Here is an 18,289-nt window from a genome sequence, read left to right as displayed (position 1 = left end):
TCCGGCTCTAATGATCAAGCCAAATGCCTAGTGATTATTTAGCATGACTGGTGTTTGTGATGTCAGTATTTTATCACACTAATGTGAAGATGGACTTTTTCTGCTTCAATTAATCCAGTAACCCAAATACTGCGTCTGTAACATTGCTTAAAGACAGGAAGTTTATCCACACGGCTATGTGCACATAACTACTGTAAAGAGTGCAATCGTGTGTGTGTCAACACATTAGCTTAAATTTCATGAAACATCTTCCTGTTTCTGTTACATCCTTATTAGTCAGTATGTCAGCTCTTATTAGTCAGTATGGCTCTGTCTGTAATACTAATTTATCATCTTGTTGCTATCACACACTCATTATAATTAGTTAGTAACTCTTGCACCACATCCTCTGTAACTACACCAGCGTTTAAAGTTTCTGCTGAGAGTTAGTAAAGAAATAAAGTCTGAAATTCAAAATGTTTTGAATTTGGGACACAACCAGAGTGTTTAGTGAATCTAAGCTTCCCTGACACACTTTTTTTTTTTTTTTTTTTTTTTGTCTGGAATGTTTATAATCACCATTTTGTGTGTGTGTGTGTGTGTCCTGGGTGTGGTGTACAATCAGGTAGATTTTTCCCTGTCTGTCTGGTCTTGCCCAGGAATTTTTCACTGGAGTCTAAATTCTTAAGTCCTGCTCTTTTGAGTTAAGACGCAGCCTTTAGATTAGATTAGATTAGATTTAGTCTGTTCTGGAGCTGAGATTGAGAATAATTTATGGACGTTAACGGGGACTTGGACTAACAGTGTGTTTTCCTTTGGTGATGTGTCCCAAATCACATGTTCTACAGTGTGTCTACACTACATCATGTTTAAGGGACCTTTATTTAGAACTTTATTGAGACTCATGATTTTGTATTTATTTTAGGTTACATTATTAAAGTCTAATCTATTTGCTAAATATTTCTGCATAAGAAATAAACAAATAAATAAATAAAGTTCTGAATTTGCTTAATGCTGCAAGATCTCACTCCTAAACATTGCTAATTAATGCTAGCTCATTGCTAGCCACCTTTAGCAACAGTAGGATCAGTGGAAATGTTCACTTTAAAATGAAGTCAGACTCATTGATTTATTACTGACGGAGAAATGAGTTGTTATTAAATCAGACAGACGTGAACGCTACAGAGGTGAAAAAATAAATTGCCATTAAAAATGTGTTAAAGCATTTCTGTTTGCAGTGCACACTTCAGTAGCATGTGGTTTAGGACACGTCTTTGTGTTTTGAGTGAGACTGAATCATCCCTGACTGTCTGTGTCCTCCTCATGTCTACAGCCATCATGTCTGACGCAGAGCGCTACCTGTATGGAGACCGCAGTGCGATCACCGACCCCCTGGCTCAAGCTGACTGGGCCTCCAAAAAGCTTGTCTGGGTTCCGTCTGAGAAACTGGGCTTTGAGTCTGGGTCGGTCAAAGAGGAGACCAAGGACGAGTGCATTGTGGAGCTCACGGACTCCGGAAAAAAGATCAAAGTGAACAAAGATGACATTCAGAAGATGAACCCACCAAAATTCAGTAAGGTGGAGGACATGGCAGAGCTCACCTGCCTCAACGAGGCGTCTGTCCTCCACAACCTCAGAGAGAGATACTACTCCGGCCTCATCTACGTAAATATGCCTTTAATCTCATGCAAATGACATTATTTTGTTAAGTGTCTATAATAAAGAATTTTCCTTTTAAAAAGGTGTGTGTGTGTGTGTGTGTGTGTGTGTGTGTGTGTGTGTCTATAGACGTACTCTGGGCTGTTCTGTGTGGTTATTAACCCATATAAATTCCTGCCCATCTACTCGGAGGAGATTGTCGACATGTACAAGGGAAAGAAGAGACATGAGATGCCTCCACACATCTACGCCATTACAGACACCGCATACCGAAGCATGATGCAGGGTAACACACACACACACACACACACACACACACACACACGACAACTTTAGCACGTGTCTTTATACAGATTTGCTGTCAGAAGTGTTTTATATCCTGATGCTGATATACACAGCTCTGAGAAGACCAGAGTAATGTCACTAAGTTTCTGTTGTATTTCTGTCCACCTGCAGATCGTGAGGATCAGTCCATCCTGTGCACGTGAGAGTTACTTCATCTTCTACATTAAACTAAAGCTGTAAATAACACGGTGTTGGTGTTGTAGAGATGTCTGTCTGCCTGTGTGGAGCGGTGTTGTGTCTCAGCACAGATCTGATTAAATAATAAATATATAATGGCTTAATTAGTAGTTTGTGTTATAAATCTAACACTTGGTATTTTTCTGTGCTTTATTTCTCCTCTCAGAGGTGAATCTGGGGCTGGAAAAACAGAAAACACCAAGAAAGTCATTCAGTATTTGGCGTTCATCGCCTCGTCCACTAAAACCAAGAAGGACGCGGTGAGTCTCCTGCACATGTCTCTTTCTTTTCTTTGGTTTCTGCTCGTGAGATGATTTTAGCAACGTGCCAAATGTGCAAAGACTATTCTGCTGTGAGGAACAGATCAGTGTGTGTTTGTATTCAGAGAATTCCTCATTATTCAGTACTTTTATCTTGTGTTTAAAAGACCCTGATAAAGATTAATCTAGATTACCATTAAATACTCACACTTGGTGTTTAAACTGTTCTTATTTTCTTTCTTTCTCCTCTCTAGACCAGCAGCAGCAGTCTGTCACATGTAAGTTTCTCCTCTCTTCTCTTATCTCCTCTTTTATCCCTTCATTCCTTAGATCTCTTTTTTAGTAACGAGGGTTTTTGTGTGTCCACTAGGGGGAGCTGGAGAAGCAGCTGCTGCAGGCTAACCCCATCCTGGAAGCGTTCGGTAACGCGAAGACGGTGAAAAACGACAATTCGTCACGCTTTGTAAGTCACACATCAGCTTTATGGTCTGTAAATGTTCCAGATTTTATAAAAATGTGAATAAAATTGTTTCTCTCTCTCTCTCTAATCTCCACAGGGGAAGTTCATCAGGATTAACTTTGATGTTAACGGTTACATCGTTGGAGCGAACATTGAGACCTGTATCCTGTTTACTGACTTATTTTACGTTAACAGTAAAAAGGTGGAGATGTGTGTCTCTCTGTGTGTGTGTCTCTGTGTGTGTGTCTCTGTGTGTGTGTCTCTGTGTGTGTGTCTCTGTGTGTGTGTCTCTGTGTGTGTGTCTCTGTGTGTGTGTCTCTGTGTGTGTGTCTCTGTGTGTGTGTCTCTGTGTGTGTGTCTCTGTGTGTGTGTCTCTGTGTGTGTGTCTCTGTGTGTGTGTCTCTGTGTGTGTGTCTCTGTGTGTGTGTCTCTGTGTGTGTGTCTCTGTGTGTGTGTCTCTGTGTGTGTGTCTCTCTGTGTGTGTGTCTCTCGCTCTCTCCCTTAACGAGTGAATCAGACCTTTTGGAGAAGTCTCGTGCTATCAGACAGGCTAAAGAAGAACGCACCTTCCACATCTTCTATTACTTGCTGTCAGGAGCCGGAGACAAACAGCGATGTAACCCTTTTTTTTTCTCTATAACCAAAGATTAGATCAGATCCACATTAGACTGTTTAAAATCACCACAGATTAGACCCAGTTTACACACAACCTTCTAACATTAATGAGCTGCTTTTGTGTCCTTCATCTGACCTTTCTAGATCAGTTCTCATGAGATCAGACTTTAGTCAGTTTGGGCAGCTTAGATGGACAGCTGCTGTAGATTGGACCCTGGAGTCTGTAACTTAAATACACTGTAGTTGTGTGTTAAAGTGAATCAGTTCACTTTATTTAATTGTTCAGTTCCTGTTTGTGGTGATCTTCATTAACACGAGTGTGTGTTGTCTCTTCCCTTTAAGCTGAATTGTGCCTGGAGGATTATGGGAAATATCGCTTCTTGTCCAATGGGAAGGTGTCGATTGCAGGGCAGCAGGACCGAGATCTTTACAGCGAGACCATGGACTCCTTCAGGATCATGAGCATCCCTGAGGATGAGCAGACAGGTCTCTCACACACACACACACACACACACACACACACACACACACACAGGTGCACACTAATATGTTCTAGTTTTATTACTGATTGTGATGGATGTGAAGGTGAGACTGAGAGATTGATTGGAAGGTGATGGAGAGATGATCAGTTAGATGTATGACCTGGAATAGGGACTGATGTTTGTTCTCTCTCTCCCCACCCCCCGCCCCCAGGTTTGCTGAAGGTGGTGTCTGCAGTTCTTCATTTGGGAAACGTCATCTTTAAGAAGGAGCGTAACTCTGATCAGGCCTCCATGCCTGATGACACGGGTAACACACATCTCTCAGATGTTTCAGTTCACCTGTTGTTTCTGTAGCTCTGATCACTGACCTCACTTTTCTATCTTCTCTCTCAGCTGCACAGAAAGTTTGCCACCTGCTGGGTATGAATGTGACAGACTTTGTGCGCGCCATCCTCTCTCCCAGGATCAAAGTGGGCCGTGATTACGTGCAGAAAGCGCAGACGCAGGAACAGGCAGAGTTTGCCATCGAAGCTTTAGCCAAAGCCATGTATGAACGATTGTTCCGTTGGCTGGTGGCACGGATTAATAAAGCTCTGGACAAAACCAAACGTCAGGGAGCCTCCTTCATCGGCATCTTGGACATCGCTGGCTTTGAGATCTTTGAGGTAACTGTGTTCTTGTCCTGCAGCGTTAAGTATATTAACTTATAACATCTGATACAGGACAAAATAAAATCTCATGTTCATCATCATGGCTCTCTCTCTCTCTCTCTCTCTCTCTCCCTCTCTCCCTCTCTCAGTTAAACTCGTTTGAGCAGCTGTGTATTAATTACACTAACGAGAAGCTGCAGCAGCTCTTCAACCACACCATGTTCATCCTGGAGCAGGAGGAGTATCAGCGCGAGGGCATCGACTGGAGCTTCATCGACTTTGGTCTCGACCTGCAGCCCTGCATCGACCTCATCGAGAGACCTGTGAGTCCAGAGTTACATTTATTTTTATAAAACTCTGACTTGCTCTCCAGTGAGACTCGCGCTGAACATAGTGTCTAATGCTTTTCTACATGAATGTTTTTGACCTCCTCCTTCAGGCGAATCCTCCAGGTGTTCTTGCTCTGCTGGATGAGGAGTGCTGGTTCCCCAAAGCCACAGATAAGACCTTTGTGGACAAGCTGGTGCAGGAGCAGGGGAACCATCCCAAATTTCAGAAACCAAAGAAGCTCAAAGATGATGCTGACTTCTGCATTATACACTATGCTGGCAAGGTAAAGATGGAGGGAATTAGATGGTTGGATGGATTTGGTTCAAGGTATAGAATGATGGGTTGGTGGTTTGAGTTAGATCTTCGGATAAGTGGCTTCTCTCTCACTCACTCACTCACTCACTCACTCACTCACTCACTCTCCAGGTGGATTATAAAGCAGTCGAGTGGTTGATGAAGAACATGGACCCTCTGAATGATAACGTAACAATGATGCTCAATCAATCATCGGACAAAATTGTGTCTGAACTCTGGAAAGATGGTGAGACTTTTTTTTTTTTTAAGCTGATTGTGTGTATTGAACTTTTCACTCTTTCACACTTGAGAGAAGGAGCACAGACCTTGTGAGCTCAGCTTACCTGCATTCTTCTCCTCTTAGTGGACAGAATTGTAGGTCTGGATAAAGTCGCAGGAATGTCCGAGTCGGCACACGGAGCATTTAAAACCCGTAAAGGAATGTTTAGGACCGTCGGACAGCTTTACAAAGAACAGCTCGCCAATCTCATGACCACGCTGAGGAACACCAACCCTAACTTTGTCCGCTGCATCATCCCCAACCACGAGAAGAAGGTACGAGTTAAACACACAACCTACAGGCTGATGTCTCAGTGATGGGGTTTGATCAGTCAAAACCCTGAGAAGAAAAGTGATGATTATCTGAACTCCACACACACACACACACACACACACACACACACCTTCTCACACACTTATTTATTTAATTGTTTTTGCACAGGCTGGTAAACTGGAACCTCACCTGGTTCTGGAGCAGCTCAGGTGTAACGGTGTGTTGGAGGGAATCAGGATCTGCAGACAGGGTTTTCCCAACCGCATCATCTTTCAGGAGTTCAGACAGAGGTACACACACACACACACACACACACACACACACACACACACACACACACACACACACACACACACAGTAGTTCACACAATGGTTTTTCATTGTTGTATTTTGTATTTACTTAGATATGAGCTGCTGACTCCCAATGCGATACCTAAAGGTTTCATGGATGGTAAACAGGCCTGTGTGCTGATGGTAGGTTTCAGTAAATAAAGTCGTCTTTGTGTGTGTGTGTGTGTGTGTCAACGTCTAGACCAGTGTACGTTTTATACTTAATATTTTGCTCTTCTCCCTCAGATTAAAGCTCTGGAATTGGACTCTAATCTATACAGGATCGGACAAAGTAAAGTGTTTTTCCGTGCTGGAGTTCTAGCTCACCTTGAGGAGGAGCGTGACATCAAAATCACGGATGTCATCCTCAAGTTCCAGGCCTGGTGTCGCGGCTACGTCGCCCGCAAGTAAGAGTTTATTTTACTGCATGATTTAATTTTTAGCATTATTTATTGTTAAGTATTACAGACCATAATACTACTGTGGAGGCTAATGGTGTGTGTGTGTGTTTAGGGCATTTGCTAAGCGTCAGCAGCAGCTCACAGCGATGCGAGTGATCCAGAGGAACTGTGCTGCTTATCTGAAGCTCAGGAACTGGCAGTGGTGGAGACTCTTCACTAAGGTCAACTTCTATACACACCTGTACACACGTGTGTGTGTGTGTGTGTACAGACTAGTGACCAGAAGGTCCCTGGGGTGCCAGAGTGCTTCTTATTCTTATTTTCTTTGTCTATGAATCCTCTGTAGTTAGAACCGTGTGTGTGTGTGTGTGTGTGTGTGCAGGTGAAGCCTCTGCTCCAGGTGACCAGTCATGAGGGGGAAATGCAGGCAAAAGAGGAGGAGCTGGAGAAAGTGAAGGAAAAACAGCAGCAGTTTGAACTACAGTTACGAGACCATGAGATCAAACAGCAACAGGTAAAAACACACTTGTATTCATTGTGTGTGTGTGTGTGTGTGTGTGTGTGTGGCTTCCTGTTCCCACTGTTTGTTCCATTTCTGTGTCCCTCAGCTCAACATGGAGAAACAGGCTCTTCAGGAGCAGCTGCAGGCGGAGATGGATCTGTGTGCTGAGGCGGAGGAGATGAGATCTCGCCTGGCGGCTCGGCAGCAGGAGCTGGAGGAGATCTTACACGACCTGGAGAACCGTGTGGAGGAGGAGGAGGAACGTGTCACTCACCTGCAGAATGAGAAAAAGAAGATGCAGCAGAACATTGCGGTGAGCTGGAGATCAGGTTTGGGAGACTGGTGGCTGTGCTTGTTCTGTGATGGTGGATATCTAAGGAACCTTCTGTGTCTTTATCTGAAGTTTGAAGAACAAAATTTGGGAGAATGTTTAAGGAATAAATCATGATAATGACCATAACAGTGAGTTTGGTGGGTTGTGTCAGGATTTGGAGCAGCAGCTGGATGAAGAGGAAGCAGCACGGCAGAAACTGCAGCTGGAGAAAGTGACCACAGACTCCAAGCTGAAGAAGATGGAGGAGGACATCATGGTGCTGGATGACCAGAACACCAAACTCAACAAGGTTCTCCAATTATGATAATGATAATGTGAATTCTGAATGTGTTTAAGTGAAACCTAAAATACATTGTGAAGACATGATAGATACACACACACACACAGGCATGTGCATACAGAGGTTTCAGTCAACGTGTGAACGTTGTTGGTGTTGAAGATGGTCAGTAAAGCTGGACTGCTTTGTAATGGTGTGTGTGTGCAGGAGAAGAAGCAGCTGGAGGACAGGGTCTCAGAGTACAGCACTAACCTGGCTGAGGAGGAGGAGAAATCTAAGAGTTTACAGAAACTCAAAAACAAACATGAGGCCATGATCTCAGACCTTGAGGGTGAGATGGCTGACCACCAATCAGTTTAATCTCACTGGAATAAAATGGGATTACTTACGTGTGTGTCCGTGTGTGTCCGTGTGTGTCCGTGTGTGTCCGTGTGTGTCCGTGTGTGTCCGTGTGTGTCCGTGTGTGTCCGTGTGTGTCCGTAGAGCGTCTGAAGAAGGAAGAAAAGACTCGACAGGAACTGGAGAAGAACCGAAGGAAGTTGGAAAGTGACTCCACAGAGCTCAATGACCACATCGCTGATCTTCAGGCTCAGATCGCAGAACTTCGGGCGCAGCTCGCCAAAAAAGAGGAGGAGCTACAGGCTGCACTGGCCAGGTGAAGTGACTCCTGATTGGCTGCTTTACTTTTGAAGACATTTAGTTTGTATTCCTATTTTAATTTAGGACTTGTAGTTTTGTTCTTGTCCTTTTTATTCAGCTAGTTAGCTAAGCGAGTCTCCTCCTGTTGTGTACTGTGTCGCCCCCTACAGGATAGAGCAAGAAACGTCCCTGAAAAACGCAGCACAGAAAAGAGTGAGAGAGCTGGAAGCTCAGGTTACAGAACTACAGGAGGATCTGGAGCTGGAGAGAGCAGCGAGAAATAAAGCTGAAAAACAGAGACGGGATCTCGGTGAGGAACTGGAGGCACTGAAGAGTGAACTGGAGGACACGCTGGACTCGACCGCCGCTCAGCAGGAGCTCAGGTACAGAGACACTAATCACTGCATCTATAGTGAGTGAAACAGTTCCCACCTGTAAACCTGCTGTAAAATACACACTGTATAGGGGATTAGTGTGTGTGTGTGTGTGTGTGTGTGTGTGTGTGTGTGTGTGTGTGTGTGTGTGTGTGTGTGTGTGTGTGTGTGTGTGTGTGTGTGTGTGTGTGTGTGTGTGTGTGTGTGTGTGTGTGTGTGTGTGTGTGTGTGTGTGTGTGTGTGTGTGTGTGTGTGTGTGTGTGTGTGTGTGTGTGTGTGTGTGTGTGTGTGTGTGTGTGTGTGTGTGTGTGTGTGTGTGTGTGTGTGTGTGTGTGTGTGTGTGTGTGTGTGTGTGTGTGTGTGTGTGTGTGTGTGTGTGCTGACACAGAGCTAAACGTGAATCTGAGGTGGCTCAGTTGAAGAAAACTCTGGAGGAAGAAGCTCAGAGTCACGAGCAGCTTCTCACTGAAATGCGGCAAAAACACACACAGGCTTTTGAAGAGCTCAATGAACAACTGGAACAGGCCAAGAGGGTAACGCTCACACACACACACACACACACACTCGCTCGCTCACACACACGCTCATCTTGACGGTGATCATGTCGGTTTCTCTCTCTCGGTCCTTTAGAACAAGGTGCTGGTGGAGAAATCTAAACACACCCTGGAGAGTGAACACAGTGAGCTGCAGATCGAGCTCCAGTCCGTCACTCAGAGTAAAAACGATTCTGAGCATCGCAGGAAAAAAGCAGAAGCTCAGCTGCAGGAACTTCAACTGAAATATAATGAGAGTGAGAAGCAGAAGAAGGACATGGCAGAAAAAATGAGCAAAATGCAGGTCATTAATAGGAGCCTGTGATGAAGAATGTTGTAATTCTAACTGGGACTTTAACAAGGTTTAACTTGTGATCTGTGTTCAGGTGGAGCTGGAGAGTCTGAGCTGTACTGTGTCTGATGTGGAGAGTAAATACATCAAAGCAGCTAAAGACAGTTCATCTGTGGAGTCTCAGCTTCAGGACACACAGGTCACACACACGCACATGGGGGTCACTCACTCACACACAGGTCACACACACACACATACACACAGGTCTCACACACACACACGGGGGTCACTCACTCACACACAGGTCACACACACACATGGGGGTCACTCACACACACACACACACACACACACACACACACGGGGTCACTCACTCACACACAGGTCACACACACACACACAGGTCACACACACACGGGTCACTCACACACGTGTGTCTCACACACACACACACATGGGGGTCACTCACTCACACACAGGTCACACACACACACATGGGGATCACTCACTCACACACAGGTCACACACACACATGGGGGTCACACACACACACATGGGGGTCACTCACTCTCACACAGGTCACACACACACATGGGGGTCACACACACACACACGGGGGTCACTCACTCACACACAGGTCACACACACACACACACACACGGGGGTCACTCACTCACACACAGGTCACACACACACACGGGGGTCACTCACGCACACACACAGGTCACACACACTAAACCTGAAAATCAGATTATTAATGTTACTTTTCCATCTGTATAACAATAATAATGAAAGTTGTATCTGTGATTCTGATGGACTGTGAAGTGAAATTCTGGAGGAAATAAAACATTTGATTAAATACATTTTTTTTTTTTAATCTTTATTTTTTTAGGGTTTGCTCCAGGAGGAGACGCGTCAGAAACTGTCTCTCAGCTCAAGGCTGCGTCAGTTCGAGGATGAACAGAACAGACTGAAGGAACTTCTGGAGGAGGAAGAGGAGGGAAGGAAGAGTGTAGAGAAACAGCTTCACTCCTCTCAGACACAGGTGATGTTTCAGTCCTGACTATAATCACACTCCTAACTTCCAGCTGGTCTTCATCTCACTGCCGTGTGTGTGTGTGGGGGGTGTATTTATTTATTTATTTATTTATTGATTTATTTTCTTAAATAAAGTTATCAGAGTTGAGGAAGAAGATGGAACAGGAAGCAGTGAATCTGGAGACTTCAGAAGAAGGGAAGAGGAAGCTGCAGAGAGAGATGGAGAACCTGAACCAGCGTCTGGAGGAGAAGTCCTTAGCCTATGACAAGCTGGAAAAGACGAAGGTGCGTCTACAGCAGGAGCTTGATGACCTTCTGGTGGGTCAGGGTCACCTGCGGCAGATCGTCCAGGAACTTGAGAGGAAGCAGAAAAAATTTGACCAGGTATGGAACATGTTATAAACTTTGTTCTAATAAACTTTGTTGTCTTTTCTCTGTCTGACAGTCTGTTCAGATGCTTAGAGTGTGTGTGTATGTGTGTGTATAGATGCTAGCCGAGGAGAAGAGTATATCTGCCCGTTACAGTGAGGATCGAGACCGAGCTGAAGCTGAAGCTCGTGAAAAGGAGACGAAGGCTCTGACTTTGACTCGGGAGCTGGAGGCTCTACAGGGGCAGCGTAATGAACTGGAACGAGCCAATAAACTCCTCAAAAGTGAGATGGAGGACCTCGTGTCTTCTAAAGACGACGTCGGCAAAAGTGTACGTACGACGTGTAGCGTTTTATAAACACTCATTCCTGTAAAATGTTTACACCTGCTTGTGTTCCTCCACCCAGTGGTTCTGGAAGCGTTCTCCTCTCAGCTCCTTCATCCAGCTGACGTTCCTGTGTGATTATATTGAAAGCAGGTTGTTTAAACGTTTGTAGGATTGATGTGGAATTATAAAGATTTTGGATAAGATCAAAGGTCACAGTTTTCCTGCATGAACTTTACTACAGATCTGAAATGACTCCCATTACTCGTGCCCTAGTGCATCGTTTGTGTTTGTGAGCTCTGGTCTCTACATGTTAGTGATCTAAATCTGATTTATGATGAATTCTCAGTGTCTCATGTTCTTTACTCCAACATGAAAATAAGACCTTAGAAGGAGAGAAGAGTAAAGAATATTTGTGTGTTCAGGTCCATGAGCTGGAGCGTGCTAAGCGAGCGATGGAGCAGCAGTTGGAAGAGATGAAGCTGCAGGTGGAGGAGATGGAGGATGAGCTGCAGCTGACTGAAGATGCAAAGCTGCGCTTGGAGGTGAACCTGCAGGCCATGAAGGCACAGTTTGACCGAGACCTGCAAGGACGAGATGAGCTTGGAGAGGAGAAGAGGAAACAGCTGATGAAACAGGTGAGGAGATGACCGGAGATCCATCTGCTTGTTCCCACAAGTCACATGATCACACAAGATAGAAGGAAAGTGTTTTATAAACGTGTGTGTGTGTGTGTCTGTCTCTCAAGGTGCATGAGATGGAAATGGAGCTGGAGAATGAAAAGAAGCAGAGATCTCTGGCTATAGCAGCGAGGAAGAAGCTGGAGCTCGACCTGTCTGACCTGGAAGCACAAATTGACCAGGCCATTAAAGCTCGAGATGAAGCACTGAGACAGCTGAAGAAACTACAAGTAACACACACACACACACAACATCCACATTCAGTCACTAAAGCGCTCCTATGGCCCACACTTCCTACAAAGTCCTCCAATTGTGTGTGTGTGTGTGTGTGTGTGTGTGTGTGTGTGTGTGTGTGTGTGTGTGTGTGTGTGTGTGTGTGTGTGTGTGTGTGTGTGTGTGTGTGTGTGTGTGTGTAGGCCCAGTTGAAGGATCAGTTGCGTGATGTGGATGACCTGAGAGCAGCAAGAGATGCAGCACTGAACAGTGCTAAAGAGAACGAGCGCAAACTCAAGAGTCTGGAGGCTGAAAACATGCAGTTACATGAGGTTGGTTTGTCTCGCTGTCCTCTGGGCCTCGCTGTCCTCTGGGCCTCGCTGTCCTCTGGGCCTCACTGTCCTCTGGGCCTCGCTGTCTCTGTATCCTGATGTTTGTCATTCTTCTGTTTCTTGTTCTGTCTACTTTGCCATCTGTTTTTCTTCCTCTCTCTCTTTTGACATCTCACTGTTTCACTCTTCATCGTCCCATCCATCTTTCTGTCTCTCTTTGCCTCACTGTCTCTGTCTGTCTCTCTTTGCCTCACTGTCTGTCTGTTTGATACAATAATTTTTTTTACTTGTCATGTTTGGTTTTGGCGAGAGACGTTCTGTCTCATTCTCTTTTGTTCTCTCTCGGTGCATTGTGTGTGTGTGTGGGGGGGGGGGTGTGGAGGTGTGTGAGAGGGTGACAGTTTGTGAAACCTGCAGTTTTCTTTTTTTTTTTTTTTTCCTGTCTATATTCCATCTTATTTTGATCTGTTAAAAGCTTTTCACTTTGCTGCCGTCTGATGAGCGTTTCCGTCTCCTGATGACAGAACCTGAGACACTCAGGAGTTTCTTCCCCCAGGCCTTCAGGCTCCTAAACTCATGATCAGTCTCTTAACATCTTCATGTCTCCACTTAATACTCACGTTATCAGTAAGATGTTCCTCACTCACTACCTCACATTGACACACTGACACACTGTAAGTGTCGACCTGTTTACACACTTGCCTGTTGTCCATGGTGCAGACGTGACTCACGTGTCACTGCTGGTTATATACTGTGTGTGTGTGTGTGTGTGTGTGTGTGTATGTGAGAGATATTTATATATATATATATATATATATTACAAACTTCCTAATAATGTAGTGTGGTGTGATGTAGACTGAGATTTGGTGTATTAATCATACGAGTTTCATGAAGATGAGTTGGTGCTTAACTTCTTGGGGGGGGGGGGAAGAGTGTGTGTGTTTTTATGCAACTTGTAGTATTTACTGATTTTTTTTTTTTTATTAATTCTTTCCATATTTATGGTAAAATAGAATATCTGTTCACTGAATGTTATAATAAAGGCAAGGTGTTAAACCTGTCTGTCTGTCTGTCTGTCTGTCTGTCTGTCTGTCTGTCTGTAGGATCTGTCTGCAGCTGATCGCAGTAAGAAGCAGATTCAGCAGGAGAGAGATGATCTGCATGATGAAGTGACCAGCTGTAACTCCAAGATGTAAATCAGCCTTTAATTTCACTTAAGAGGAACAATATATTTAATCTAATTTTATTCTGTAAACTTTTTTTTTATCTTTGAAATTTTTATGGCTTTTTTACGTGTGTGTGTGTGTGTGTGTGTGTGTGTGTGTGTGTGTGTGAGGTCTGTGATGAATGACGAGAAGCGGAAGTTGGAGGCTCGTATCGCTCAGCTGGAGGAGGAGCTTGATGAGGAACAGTGCAGCATAGAACTTGTTAATGACCAACTGAAGAAAGCAAACACACAGGTACACACACACACAGGTACACACACACACAGGTACACACACACACAGGTACACACACACACACACACACACACACAGGTCTGTTGGTCTGGATTTAATAAACAGGTCTTCATTTCTTAGCCCTGCAGTTTTTGGTATATCCTTTTGTTGTCGAATGCTGCAGTTAGTGTGTGTGTGTGTGTGTGTGTGTTTAGGTGGACACACTGAGCACAGAACTAGCAGGCGAGCGTAGCGCGTCTCAGAAGAGTGAGACGGCTCGACAGCAGCTGGAGAGACAGAATAAGGACCTGAAGGCCAAACTGCAGGAGCTTGAAGGCTCCATCAAGTCCAAGTTCAAGTCCAGTATCGCAGCTCTGGAGGCCAAAATCCTACAGCTGGAGGAACAGCTGGAGCAGGAGAACAAGTATAACACACAAACACGTTACGCAACAATAGTGTATTAATAAGTGTATTAACTGTGTGTGTGTGTGTGTGTGTGTGTCAGGGATAAACAGCAGACTTCTAAGGTGGTGCGGCGTACAGAGAAGAGACTGAAGGAGGTTCTGCTGCAAGTGGAGGACGAGAAACGCAACAGTGAGCAGTTTAAAGACCAGGTGACGATAACCTCAGAGTCAAAGTGAACTTTTTCACACACTGTAACTTGGATGAATGAAGTTTCTCCAAAGCGCCAAAGTGCAGATCTAAACACCAAATAAAGCACCTCACACACACTGTAATCAACTACACACCAGTACACACATCAGCTCAGTGAAAGTCTGATTATTGACTCTCACACACACTCACACACACACACGGACATGAGAGAAATATTGCATGTCCGTTCACAATGAGTGTGTGGTTTGTCTGCACAGAACACTGTTCCACATCGATGGTCAATCAGGAACAGTAGGATTCAGCTTTGTCTCTGAAAATAAACCTCACCTGATGTTCGGTGTTTAAATCCGATCTCAGTCCACTTTGTTCTCCAAAGAGCTGACATTAGACAGTAAGAGAGGGAAGCGTAGGACTGTACAGGTTAGCATTTAGCCTTGCTCTGTTACGTGTGTACCGTGTTTGTGGTCTCACACATTGCTTGTGTCACTTCCTATGATGGTCTGTGATGGAAGGAAAATCTGCTGCTGTCTCGGCCCCTGAATCTCGCCCGTATAAAATCTGCAGTTCAGAGGTTTTGGTGAACAGCTGGATAAGTCACCGGAAATGTCGTCTGTCTAAAGACTGAGTAATGAACGTTAGAGACCAGTGTTGTATTTGAGTGAGATGGATTAATCACTAATGCCAGTTACAGCAGGGACGGTGATTAATCACTTCTGAGACTCAAACTGATTCCTCTACACTTTTCTCCTGTAACGTGTTTCTTAGCACTTTAAGCTGAACCCTATGGGGGGGTGGGGGGTGTGTGTGTGTGTGTAGATGGAGAAGGCTAACTCGCGCCTGAAACAGCTGAAGCGTCAGTTGGAGGAGGCCGAGGAAGAAGCGACACGCGCTAACGCCTCCCGCAGGAAGTTACAGAGAGAGCTGGAGGATGCCACTGAGGCCAGCGATGCCATGAACCGTGAAGTCAGCACGCTGAAGAGCAAACTCAGGTACAGACACACACTCGGTCACAACCAGCTCTAAAATAATCTAACAGTCAGGAAAAATGTTTACAGAACTTGTGGCATTGGTGTAATCTGTATTCTGTCTAAACACCCTCACAGACGCGGTGGTGGTGATTTCACCCTCAACGTGCGACGTGTGGTCCGTGGTGGCTTGGACAGCGAGGAGGACATGGACTTGACCAGTGAGACATCAGAGACCACACCAGAGTAACACCTGTAGAAAACATCACCACCTTCATGCCTCCTTTAGCCCACATTTTCACTCAACAGTAATATAACTAACACCGAGTTCCAGGTGTTAAACATTTAAATAACTCTGGGCCAAAGCAGTTGCCAGATCCTTCAATTTGCCCACATAGTTCAACTTTAAACAGTTATTGTGTAAGTACAGTGAGTCCATCTTTAAAGCGCTTTAAAGTCAATACTTTTGCAGAAAATGTTAATTTTTTTCTACCGTTTTGAGTTTTTGTTTTTGCTGCATTAGGTTTGCACTGATGTTATATTTTCACCACAGGGTCATGAGCTTTTAGTCACTATCAGTGTTGCACTTAAACAGAGAGATTAATAAATATATAATTATTTACTTTACTCCATCCTGCACATTGAACAGGTTAGAATGGGATAAAGTACACTGGGTGCAGGTACTGTGGGTTGCCAGATTAGTGAAACCTACACTTTGCAATATAGTTTGCTAATGCTAAACACCTGTAGCTTTGTAGATTAAAACACTTTTGTTAAAGATTTTTTTTTTTTTTGATCAGGTGTCTGTTAAAGGTGAAAAAACAAGTGGATTTTGAGGTGTTTTTCTCTAACAATATTTCTTTTAATTTTCATTTTCTGTGTATTGACTTTATTTTATATTTGTCTGAGACTTCACACCTATTTTACACCTTTTGCTCTGGAGGTCTGGTGGATTCGTCACTGCAGTGTGAACATTTTTAACAGCATTTCCTTTTGTAACTTTTTGCATTTTTATATCACAACAAATGATTAAAGATACTGAACATGAATTATCTCGTTTGTTTGTTTTCTATTGTGTCTCAATCTGTATTTTAATTAAAAGAATGTTTGTTTATCTTAATATACAGATGATAATTTTGATAAACTATTTATATATAAAATAATTAAATAAAATTGATTAACAACATGAAAGTGTCAAACTGAATAAAAGAAATAAGGAAGCACTTTTTTCCCCTCCATGGTTATTAAATATTATAAAATCTAAAGTAAAGTAAAATAAATGTAATGTTTAACATCGTCACTTATGGCGCGTTCTCATTGGTCCGTGTGTTTAATTGGACGCTGTGTTAATGTGTGCGTTTGCGACGCTTTCCCACCAGAGGGCGCCACGTATTAGATGCGTTAATGTGTGTCTTTGAGACGCTTTCCCACCAGAGGGCGCCACGTATTAGATGTGTGTTAGTGTGTTTGCGACGCTTTCCCACCAGAGGGCGCCACGTATTAGATGTGTTAATGTGTGTCTTTGCGACGCTTTCCCACCAGAGGGCGCCACGTATTAGATGCGTTAATGTGTGTCTTTGCGACGCTTTCCCACCAGAGGGCGCCACGTGTTAGTGTGTGTTTGCGACGCTTTCCCACCAGAGGGCGCCACGTATTAGATTTGTGGCGTTAGAGCGCCCCAGCTACAGTATAAGAACCGGATTAAACCGGACGCGGAGTGAAGCGTTTGCGCGTGCGCAGAGTGGATATACCGAACTCGCGTGTGACAGCTTGCGCATGCGCCTTGCTGGTAAAGTGCCGTTCGCTCTCAGTACAGAAGTTTATTATATTTAGTGTTTATATTAAAAGCTCCAAACTTTACGGTCACCGAATGACTTTGTGTGAGTTATTAAACAGGCAGAACGGTGAGTTTTACTGTAATACTGTGACTTTAGCACGTAGCTGTTAGCTTTAGCACTTTACTGCTACATTATGTTTATTTTGACATGATTGTGGAGCTACAGATAAGATCTGTGATGGTGATCACGTGCTCACCTTCATCATCATCATCATCATCATCATCATCATCATCAGCCCTTAATTAGGGACCAACTCAGGTAAGGATCAGACTACCTGTAAAATTTCTCACCTCACTTTCACTCTCACATCTCACTCTCTCACCTTACCCAATCACACTCTCACACCTCTCACACTCACTCTTACCTCACACTTTACACTCTTACAACTCACTCACCTCTCACACTCTCACTCTTACACCTCTCACACTCACTCTTACCTCACACTTTACACTCTTACACCTCACTCACCTCTCACTCTTACCTCTCACACTCTCACTCTTACACCTCACACTCTCACTCTTGCCTCACACTTTACACTCTTACACCTCACTCACCTCTCACTCTTACCTCTCACACTCTCACTCTTACACCTCTCACCTCTCACTCTTACCTCACACTTTACACTCTTACACATCACACTCATCTCTCACCTCTCACTCTTGCCTCACACTTTACACTCTTACACCTCACTCACCTCTCACTCTTACCTCTCACACTCTCACTCTTACCTCTCACACTCTCACTCTTGCCTCACACTTTACACTCTTACACCTCACTCACCTCTCACTCTTACCTCTCACACTCTCACTCTTACCTCTCACACTCTCACTCTTACGCCTCACACTCCCACCTCTCACTCTTACGCCTCACACTCTCACTCTTACCTCTCACACTCTCACTCTTACGCCTCACACTCCCACCTCTCACACTTACACCTCACACTCTCACTCTTACCTCACACTTTACACCCTGTGTTGTTTAGTCATGAT

General features: G+C 44.3%; 2 protein-coding genes across 2 annotated transcripts in view; both read left to right on the top strand.

Moving 5' to 3' along the window:
* Nucleotides 1–1,302: 1,302 nt before the first annotated feature.
* On the top strand, nucleotides 1,303–16,511 carry LOC132845072 (myosin-9-like). The gene is made up of 40 exons (XM_060869101.1): nucleotides 1,303–1,644; nucleotides 1,768–1,924; nucleotides 2,095–2,122; nucleotides 2,327–2,420; nucleotides 2,675–2,698; nucleotides 2,791–2,883; nucleotides 2,978–3,041; nucleotides 3,398–3,496; nucleotides 3,838–3,981; nucleotides 4,189–4,284; nucleotides 4,371–4,642; nucleotides 4,777–4,950; nucleotides 5,067–5,240; nucleotides 5,384–5,498; nucleotides 5,616–5,806; nucleotides 5,973–6,094; nucleotides 6,209–6,278; nucleotides 6,381–6,541; nucleotides 6,648–6,756; nucleotides 6,918–7,049; nucleotides 7,144–7,350; nucleotides 7,523–7,660; nucleotides 7,856–7,979; nucleotides 8,132–8,303; nucleotides 8,458–8,670; nucleotides 9,050–9,194; nucleotides 9,292–9,498; nucleotides 9,581–9,685; nucleotides 10,379–10,531; nucleotides 10,660–10,908; nucleotides 11,012–11,224; nucleotides 11,644–11,856; nucleotides 11,967–12,128; nucleotides 12,315–12,443; nucleotides 13,547–13,635; nucleotides 13,780–13,903; nucleotides 14,098–14,306; nucleotides 14,388–14,496; nucleotides 15,314–15,486; nucleotides 15,601–16,511. Exons 1-40 carry the CDS (start codon nucleotides 1,303–1,305, stop codon nucleotides 15,710–15,712), a joined length of 5,907 nt encoding a protein of 1,968 aa, XP_060725084.1. The 3' UTR covers nucleotides 15,713–16,511.
* Nucleotides 16,512–17,223: 712 nt separating this feature from the next.
* The window catches only part of slc25a38b (solute carrier family 25 member 38b), a 5,915-nt gene continuing 4,849 nt past the window's right edge, over nucleotides 17,224–18,289 (top strand). The window contains exons 1-2 of the mRNA XM_060869104.1: nucleotides 17,224–17,366; nucleotides 17,466–17,558. The gene's annotated coding sequence lies outside the window, so the exon portion shown is untranslated. The remainder of the gene's footprint in view (nucleotides 17,367–17,465; nucleotides 17,559–18,289) is intronic.

Source organism: Tachysurus vachellii, chromosome 4 (assembly GCF_030014155.1).
Source record: "Tachysurus vachellii isolate PV-2020 chromosome 4, HZAU_Pvac_v1, whole genome shotgun sequence".
Lineage (NCBI taxonomy): Eukaryota > Metazoa > Chordata > Actinopteri > Siluriformes > Bagridae > Tachysurus > Tachysurus vachellii.
This window is presented reverse-complemented; position numbering and strand designations above follow the sequence as displayed.

Excerpts from the sequence above, each read along its gene's own strand:
- LOC132845072 (XM_060869101.1), top strand. The coding sequence starts at position 1,303 with ATGTCTACAGCCATCATGTCTGACGCAGAGCGCTACCTGTATGGAGAC. Across the intron at positions 6,095-6,208 it reads TTTCAGGAGTTCAGACAGAG|ATATGAGCTGCTGACTCCCA; the intron begins GTACACACACAC and ends GTATTTACTTAG. Across the intron at positions 7,980-8,131 it reads CATGATCTCAGACCTTGAGG|AGCGTCTGAAGAAGGAAGAA; the intron begins GTGAGATGGCTG and ends GTGTGTCCGTAG.